Raw genomic sequence first — 9,364 nt, 5'->3', positions numbered from 1 at the left:
CTCTCATGGCTCGTTGGTCTAGGGGTATGATTCTCGCTTAGGGTGCGAGAGGTCCCGGGTTCAAATCCCGGACGAGCCCAATGCTATTTTTTTTATTCCCACTTGACCTCGATTTCATCCACTTGCTATACACGTAAATGTTACATTAACTGATTAAGTAACAATGAAAAGGGTGATTTTTTTGTTTCAAAATATCTCAACCTCTTTCATGAAATTTAATCATGATCTCAATAAGTCTTAAAGATTAATGCTATATATGGCGTATCTGAGCTAAAAAATAAAATACGAGATTGAGTTAGATAAACATGATATATGTTTTTTACGTTCAAATTAAAATTTTCACCGATTTTGAACTTGACATGTTTCTATCTATAGATAGTTTTCATATGACGTATTTTCTCTCCGAGTTATTTCCCTTGGCCGCCATCTTGGTGGTCAACCTGTCTTTGTCTTACCAAATCTAAGAGGGTGTAGCAGAAATATTTGGGGAAAGATCTTTATAGAATAAAAATGATGAAATAAAGGAGGCTTTAACAAATGTATATTTTTCAGAAAAACAATGCTTCCTACCCCACAATGGCCAGTATAAAAAGTTAAAGTTGGTTGAATAATGAAGGAATATGAGCATGTTGACCTCCAATAAGGCGGCCAACGGGAAATAACTCTTGCTAATTTGGGCCTACTGAAAACTAAACTGACTTTAAGGAGGCTGGGGGGTCAACAAATTAACCACAAATTAACCACCAGATTTAACTTAATTTTTTAGATATGATATCTTAAGCTGTCAACTATCATTTGGCAAAGAAAAATTTCAAAAATTTTAGTTTTAAAATTTGATCATTTTCTATATCTTCATATGGAGCTCTTCTTCTAAAGGAGATCAATATAGCCTAAAAATGGCCACAACCCCCCAGCCTCTTTAAACTGTGTCTGTTATTTAAATGCTGAGTCGGTAAATAAATCGGTTATTGTTTAAATTTTCTAATATCTTTCAAACGTGATTGATTTAAATTGTGTAATTTACAGGAAAGTCCTATCTTTATATAAAGTAATAAAACAAATAGAAAGATCTTTTTAATTTTAGTAAGTCTGAACTTATAAAAAAAAAAAAAAATACGCCATATGACTTTAAACAAAAAGAATTTCCTCTTTTGAAATACAATAAATATTCAAAGGACCCGTAGAATGTCGCTTACTTGCAAATTGAAACTAATTTTAAACAATGCTGAAGTATAAACTTCTCAACATTTCCCAATTTTAAATATATACATATGTATACACTTATGCATGTTTTTAATGGGAGTCGAATATTTGACCAAGAATGAGTTTAGGATGTGTTCTGCCGAGACTTTTGTCATTTTAACTTTGCAGAACAGGCAATGCCGAGCTGGACTAAAGCTTTCTGAACTACATAATACAGCACTGCTGCACTGGTAACCCAAGTGAGGTAGAGTTGATCGATAATATTTGAATTAACTTTCTTTCACCAGGAAGTCATATGAAGCTTTAGAGGACGACCATTTGATTCTGAGGGCGGGGGAGGACTGGCGAATTCATCAGTTTTAAAGTCGATGAAGGACAGGTTATAGATTTATTTCCAAGGTGATCGAGGACAGATTATTTATTTTCTTCTTCACTGAAAAAAGTCTGACAAGCAAATAATAATGATACTAATAAAATAAAAAAAAAAAGAATTAAAAATTAAAATTAGGAAAATTGTCAAACTCTAAACTGTTATTTCCTGGTGGTGAAGGTGGGGGTGGGGTTACTGGGGTAGCACCAGTCAAGGACAGATTATTTATTTTCTTGCCAGTCGATGACGGCCGGATTATTTATTTCCAACATTTTCGAGGACAGATTATTTATATGTACTTCCAAAATCTGCACACACAACCACCCCCACCCCACCCCCACCCCACCCCAAAAAATAAATAGTCGTCCCCTTATCAAAGCGGGAATTTTTACAAAAAATAACTATAAATTAGATTTTTTTTTATGCACACCATGAAAAAATTTACATAGCTCATAATAATTTGAGTGAAGCTTTTCACATATGGTGCATTGTACCATGAATTGTATAATATGTAATATCGCAAAAGTTCTGCGTTACATTAACGAAATATTTATTCACAAAATAATATATATAGTTTCGCGCTGTATCAAAAGATTTGACGCGTTTCGCGTTATAACACAAAAAAATCTGTTATATTTTCTCCCTCCCAAATTAGCTCAGTGGGGCTTTCATACATCTGTTATACCTCGATCAAAATGATAGAATAAAATTTATAAATTTGAAAAAAGAAATACCATTGCCAAAATCCGGTTCCCAAGTATTTTTTGTAGCTTGTTTATTACGTCCTAGGGGTGGGTAGGTGCATGGAGGATTGTGATCCCAGGTATCATAGAGTTGATTAACTAGCTATATAGCTGGAACAAAGAAAAATCGATCCCAATAATAAAACACATTTTAATTTATACTGTCATGAATCACCACGTGTAATTTTCAAAAAAAAATAAATAAATATATACATATATATATCATGATATATCATCAAGTGCACAATATACTGCATAAGCTTTATTGTGTTAATTCATGAAACCTCTCTCTCTCTCTCTCTCTCTTGGCTCGCTTCCTGCTTATGTAGGTCACGAAACCCTCTCCGCGCCCCAATCTTATTCGACTTCCTCTTAGCGATTTTGTTTGCACACCATGATTGTTGTTAAATAGTAGATCTGTTTAAGGACTGTGATTTATTATTTGAAGGGCAATTAATTTATAATTAATATGGTAAGTGTTTTTGTCTTATTGATTATGAATTTTCGATCAATATATTACAAGAATAGACAAATCGTCTTGTCCTGAATTATGATTTCGGAGGTCACCAAATTCGTAGTCTGAGGGGGCTCAAGTGAGCACAACTGTGCTGTAGTGGATTCATCCATGCCCGAGAGGTTATTATTTTTTTAACAACCATACCCCCCTCCTTGAACAGTTGAAGGGATCTTGTGTGGATCGAGCTTCATTCTAGGATGTGGTTAGTGAAGGCACAGGAGTTCGCATACCTATCAATTTTACTGAAATTTTTAGTAAATAAAAAAATACCTAATACCTATAATAATAACACAAAGTTATTATATAGGTATTACGTATTTTTATATTTACTGAAAATTTTGGTAAAATTGATAGGTACGCAAACTCCTGTGGTGAAGGTTAACAGGATTATAAGTTTATAAATCCCTCTTCTCTATCATTTCTATTATATCAAAGTCAGATTTTGTCAAAGATTGTTTCTGATTTACTGTCTAGTTAACTGTTTGGGGCAAATAGAGGTTCAATTATTTTCAAGAAGAAGTATGTAGAAAAATTTCAAGAACTCCTCCAGAATGGTAAGGCCCAATGCAGTGATTTATCTGATCAATATTGTTTTAATGACAGCAAATTTATATTTGATATACATGTATATATATATATATATATATATATATATATATATATATATATATATATATATATATATATATATATATATGTTTTTATTTATGATAGTTCTAGAAATTAATCCTACCCCCATCCCCCTGCAATAAGCTCTCAGAATGCAGATTTTTGCCACATTTATTTGAAAATTTCCGAGGGGACATGCCCCGGACTCCCACAGTATATTTACACCTCCAGTGATAATGTCAACCAATCATTTTCATTTTTCCTCTTTACCTGAAAAAAAGAGTAGTCAAATAGCTAGATAAATTCCTGCAAGGTCATGCAGACTCCTATAACTTATATTCAAACCTTTGCAATTTTGGGTAGGAAGGGCAGTAATTTTGCAAAAGGATAGACAGGTAAAATGTTAAGTAAAAAAAAAATAACCCTGAAAGCACATCGTTATAATTTATTTTAAAACATCCTGGAGAATAATAATTTTGTAAAATCATAACCTATACATCAACGACTGGGGACAGAATAAGTTTGGAAGTGTATGATGGGCATTTTTGTTTCTTGTAGGATTACATGTACATGACTATAAATATTTGTATAATTAATGTATTAATCAATCATAAATATATTATGTTACTTGGGGCCAGTATTCATTTATATGGGAGTGAATTAAATGTTATATGCAGTTTTCATCATTGGCTTCTATAATTTCCTTCTTTGGTTGTTGTTTGTTTGGATTGGTCAGTTTTGTTGTTCTTTCATTTGCATGATTTGTATGTATTTTATTTGTATATTAAATGAGGAGGAAATTGACAGTGAGTGGCGGGTATTTATTTGTATAGAATGACACTGGGTGTGGTAGAGAAATTATTTTGTTTTCCTATTTGTGTTACTGGACAATCACCTGGTTTCTTACTTCTCATAAAATTAATTAAAATTTAAAAAGAAGAATGTTACCCCTCTTCCTCGCTTTTCAGTGCACCTCTAGTCACCTATCATTTTTCCACCTCGAGGAACCTATCAAATGTATGTGTTTTCTTCTATGGATGTTGATTTGGTGAAGTGTGTATCGAGCACCTCACTCTTTTTTTATTTCTGACTGTTTTTTTTTTTTAAGTGTTGACAGTTTTTCTTTTTTTATTTTTTAATTTAAAAAAATTTTAATTCATGGAATTCAAAGCATTTTGGTTTTGAATGCATTATACTTTAACAACTAAGCAATCTTAACTGAAAATATTACTTGATAGGTCACAAATATTTAACAATGAACTTTGTGCAAAATTGTTCAAAGGTTAATATCCAATAAAGGTATAGGTGCACAAAGAGACTCTCTCAGCTGTGGTGTTGAAGAATCATGCAAGTGATTATTAATAGTTGTTCTTTGCAAGAAGATTTTTCAGTACATAGATAAAATTATTTCTCTCTTTCAATTAGTTTTTTTTAAAACCTGAATTAAGTTGTTTTGTGTCTACCTAAAAACATTATACACCTATTTACTGGCTATGAGGACAATAGCAAGTTTATCGTTCCCCAAGACAGCAACTATTTCCCGAGGCGCAGCCGAGGGAAATAGTTGCTGTCGAGGGGAACGATAAACTTGCTATTGTCCGAATAGTCAGTAAATAAGTGTTTTATTATACCGAAGCAGTCTTTACTTGTGTTACATCACAATCTGTATAAAACCAGAAGAGTTCCGAGATGAAAAGCGAGGGAAACAGAATGCTGCCGGTGAATAGTTTAATGACTATTTCACCATGGGCAAATAGCACAAAAACTATTCCACGGTAGGGGCTGTTTGGAAAAAATAGCATGTTTATTCGTAATATTTTTATATAGAAAAAATTCACAGAGGTATAATAATTAATTTTATTTACCCTGACTTTGTCTTCTAAGTTCCTCTTTGTTCTTCCCATACAATCTTTCCATGCAATATCTAGTCTCATTTTTAAACTATGCTTATAGAATTCGTTTATATCTGTATAATTAGACAATGGGCTAGGTACTATATGCCTCTGACATTTGACCATGAACATCATTGTTCAAATCAGAGTACATGTATTAATATATTTGGCAGGTATAAGCCTGTTCAAATCAGATTAAACATAGGCTTACAACATCAGTTCTTTTAGTATTTTTAGTTACTAATACAATTCAAGTAAAGATATTCAAATGTTCACCAAAGCCATCAAAAGGAGAGTGTGATTCCCCCTCCCCCACCCTCCTTCCCCATTTGTTAAAAAAAATCTTGAACAATCTGATTAAACTCAGACTTCAAAGTATCCTCCATCTTGACTGTTAATTGCTAATCTCTATGGGTTAGTGCAAACAGAGGATGGACTTAAGTTAGATTGAATCTCAAAAAATATTTTTTAAACAAAATTTATTCATTATTGATCTGTTTAAGGTATTGATTGATTTTGTTTACTTGATTAAAAAAAAAGGACTGAGAGAAAATACTAGAATCCACCAGAACTGTACCCATTTTTAAAAATATTCAGGCTTAGGAGAGGGAACAACCCTCCAAGACCATCATCCTCCCTCCCCCCCCCCCCCCCCCCACTTTCCAGAAACCTTAATACATTTTATACTCTATGTATTCATTCAAATCAGAATTAGCTGCTAAGTTAAAGAACCATTCATATTTTTTCAGGAAACACTATACATAGTTGTAGTCCTAGCGGCTGTGTTCCTGTGTTCTACACAAGTGCAGGGTGAGTTCTTCCAAACTTATTGTAGTCTGAAAGGAGGAATGAATAAACATACATTGAAAATTTACAAATAGATAAATAAATGAAAAATATATAGCCGGAAAGGAAATCCCTGCATTATTAGGTTCTTTAACCACTCAGCTATCCAAGCAGATACCTATATGATTCATAATTACATGTATACATACAAATTACTACATAATATAGGATTTCAGCCAATCAGGAATAACAACCTATATACAGATATGATAACAATATTTTTGTCTTTCACAGGATCCAGGGAGAAGAGGAATTTATATGAGCTGGCAGAGATGATTTCGGAAGTAGACAAACACAATGCCCTAACGGCCTATAATAACTATGGTTGTTATTGTGGGTGGGGTGGGTATGGCACGCCAGTGGATGGCATTGATGCGTACGTTATCCTCCATACAGATTCAGCAGAAACAAATGAACATTTAGTATATATGTCAAATTACACACTTGAAATTTAAATTAAGAGGAATAGGGAAAAAAGAAAAGGTTGGGATTTTGCAAATATGTACCATTAGCTCTTCTTTGAATTATTCCTGTTTTTTTTTTCCTGTCACAGATGCTGTCAGACCCATGATAACTGCTATGGAAATATAACAGCCAAAATCAAAGACTGCTCTCCAAAATGGGATGGTTATACATACCAAGTGGTGCCTGGTTCTAAAGCACTGCAACCTCGTTTGGTTCACTGTGGAGGTATGATCAAATAATTAACAAATAATTAACTCAATCATATATGTATATATCACATACAAAAATATTATTTTTTGTGCCCTTTTTTGGTATTAACTGCAAGTTTCTCTTCCTGGTACCTCTTGGATATGACATTTAAGTGTTAATTTATTCTTGGCAAAACTGTATCACTTTCTATAACCTTCAGGGAAATATTGGTTGAGGGTTGATATGGCATGATCACTATTGGTTAAAAATTCAACTACTTGAACACATATAATATAGAATAAATGGATACACTTACATCTGTTATTAAAATGCATGTACATTTAATTATATCACTGAGAATTATTTAACAGTACTTAAGGCAAAAGCTGATTTCAGTTTGGGGATGAGTAAAATATTTTTTTAAAAAATGGAATGCAGGTATTTTGAATATATTAATGTTCTGTATCTATAAGCAAACCTTGTCTATTTTTGGACTTTTTGTTGATAATGAGGTCTTTAAATGACACACTGGAAGTAAAACTTTTGATTTTTTGCAGACAAAAACAATAAACGTTTTGCCAAGGACTCGCAGAATAATTTTGTGCTCAATGGAAAAGACGATCACTACTGTCGCCTTGAGATCTGCAGGTGTGATAAAGGTCTGACAGAGTGTCTGGAACAATTCAAATTTACTGGAAAGAAATCATGCCCAAGTAAACGATAGTGATCTAAAAATGTATGTCATCTCAAGTTGGTGTGTCAGTCTTTCATATCTAATAGCCAGATCAAACAATTTTACTATAGATGAATTGAAAAAAAAATCTATGAAGGGAATAAAATCACAATATTTATTATTATGCTGATATGGTTCACAGAATCTCGGTCAAATTTCCTTTTAGATGTATTGTTTATAATTCACAAATATTTTGATACTCATGATATTATAGTGGTTTATTTAGAGGTCATTTTTATTTCTTTAAAAAATGGTTTAACCGTCAATTCTGTGAATGAAATAACTGTTTTTTTAGTAACTGTGTGTAAAAGTGAATTATGTAATTGTGTGTGAAATTTTAAAGTTTGTGTGCCTTTTTTTTTTAGATTTAAAATCTTTTAAACAATGTTTTAAAGAAAATAAAGCATTTTTTGTTTACGATTGTTTTTTTGTTGTTGTTGTTGTCATATTCCTGCACTGGCCTTTATGCTTGTCTTCTTGGCAAAAAGAAAGTTCAGAACATCTTATAGTTTTATAGTATACCTGCTGAGGCTTTCAGATTTACAGTATATCTGTCTATATTCATAATTCATATGTGTTTTTGTCCACATTGTCTTAGTGGAATTTTTAGAAGTGCTTTTCCATGAGTGCACTCCAATCAGTGCATGTACCAGTTTTCTGCAAATGAAAGTGATATTTGTATTTTTGAAGCATATCAGGTATTGAATTAGGGGAAAATACCCCCAATGATACAAATAAGACAAAGCATAGAACCAGAAATAAACAAATTTTATTCCTTTGTAATCAAAAAAAAAACACATTTAAAGAATGTATATGCTACTGTAAACTGAGTGTTTGAACTATGTGTCTATGCAATACATGTAGTTTTATAATCTTAAGTCGGTTCTAAGTACTTTTAGTACTTTGATTAATTTATCTCACACCAAGTCCAGTCGCGCAATTTTTTTAACCGACTCCATGAGATTCTTTTGCCGAAATTTTCAAGTTAATATATAATATTAATCATATTAATTAATCATTATTATTATGAAATAATATGTAATAACATATGCCAACCTGTACATGTAGCAGCGATTTTAAAACGTATGGGGGTCATGCAACCTACAAAAGAGGAAGAATGTGGTGGTACTCCGTGAGCTTCTGAGATTGTTCATAGATGGTAATTTTAAAACTATATGCTGTCATAGGACAATAATATCCGCACATCAGAACTCTACGTTCCTTCTTACCTACCAGGCTGGGTAACTAGCTAAGAAGCCACAATAACTATTCTATAATTTAAATAATATACATGTAGGCTGAATTGAACATATTTTATTGACAAAGCCAAAAGGATAAGACACAAGTTCTACAACTTAGATAGTCTTCTCCTTATTCAAAATTTTATAATATTGCCATAATAAAGTACAATTATTCTCAGTAACAATTAGTAGTGTCAAAGACTGTAAGCTCTTCATACCAGAATACAATTCTATATACAAAAATTAAGATTTTTTAGAAAATCTACCACATTCTTTTAAAAAAGTATGAATAACTTTAAAAATTTCTACATTTTGCTGATCAGAAAATGAATCTACACCCCATAACATCAAATGCACATCTATAATGTACAAACTGTTGAATGATAATAAATTACTCATTAGAGAATGTCTTGCTGTTGCAATATATTTTTTACAAACAAAAAACAAATGGTAGGGATCCTCTATTTGTCCACATGAGCAATTTGGATTGTCTATTAATTTACAGCGAAATAGGTCAGAATTTAAAATACAATTATGTCTTAAAGACCCAATTTTT

General features: G+C 32.1%; 1 protein-coding gene and 1 non-coding gene across 2 annotated transcripts; both read left to right on the top strand.

The window, feature by feature from the left end:
• The first annotated feature begins 7 nt into the window (after positions 1-7).
• Positions 8-79, top strand: Trnap-agg (transfer RNA proline (anticodon AGG)). The gene has a single exon. It is a non-coding gene; the product is annotated as a tRNA-Pro (tRNA).
• Positions 80-2,718: 2,639 nt separating this feature from the next.
• On the top strand, positions 2,719-7,982 carry LOC133205338 (basic phospholipase A2 sphenotoxin subunit B-like). Its single transcript, XM_061341128.1, has 5 exons — positions 2,719-2,788; positions 6,084-6,144; positions 6,415-6,556; positions 6,734-6,870; positions 7,392-7,982. The coding sequence occupies exons 1-5, from the start codon at positions 2,786-2,788 to the stop codon at positions 7,556-7,558; spliced, it is 510 nt and encodes a 169-aa protein (XP_061197112.1). The 5' UTR covers positions 2,719-2,785; the 3' UTR covers positions 7,559-7,982.
• The last annotated feature ends 1,382 nt before the right edge of the window (positions 7,983-9,364 follow it).

This window comes from Saccostrea echinata, unplaced genomic scaffold (assembly GCF_033153115.1).
Source record: "Saccostrea echinata isolate AGI-Se365-2 ecotype Australia unplaced genomic scaffold, CSIRO_AGI_Sech_v1 ptg000054l, whole genome shotgun sequence".
Classification (NCBI taxonomy): domain Eukaryota; kingdom Metazoa; phylum Mollusca; class Bivalvia; order Ostreida; family Ostreidae; genus Saccostrea; species Saccostrea echinata.
The sequence above is the reverse complement of the archived record's forward strand: the minus strand, read 5'-3'. Positions and strand labels throughout refer to the sequence as shown.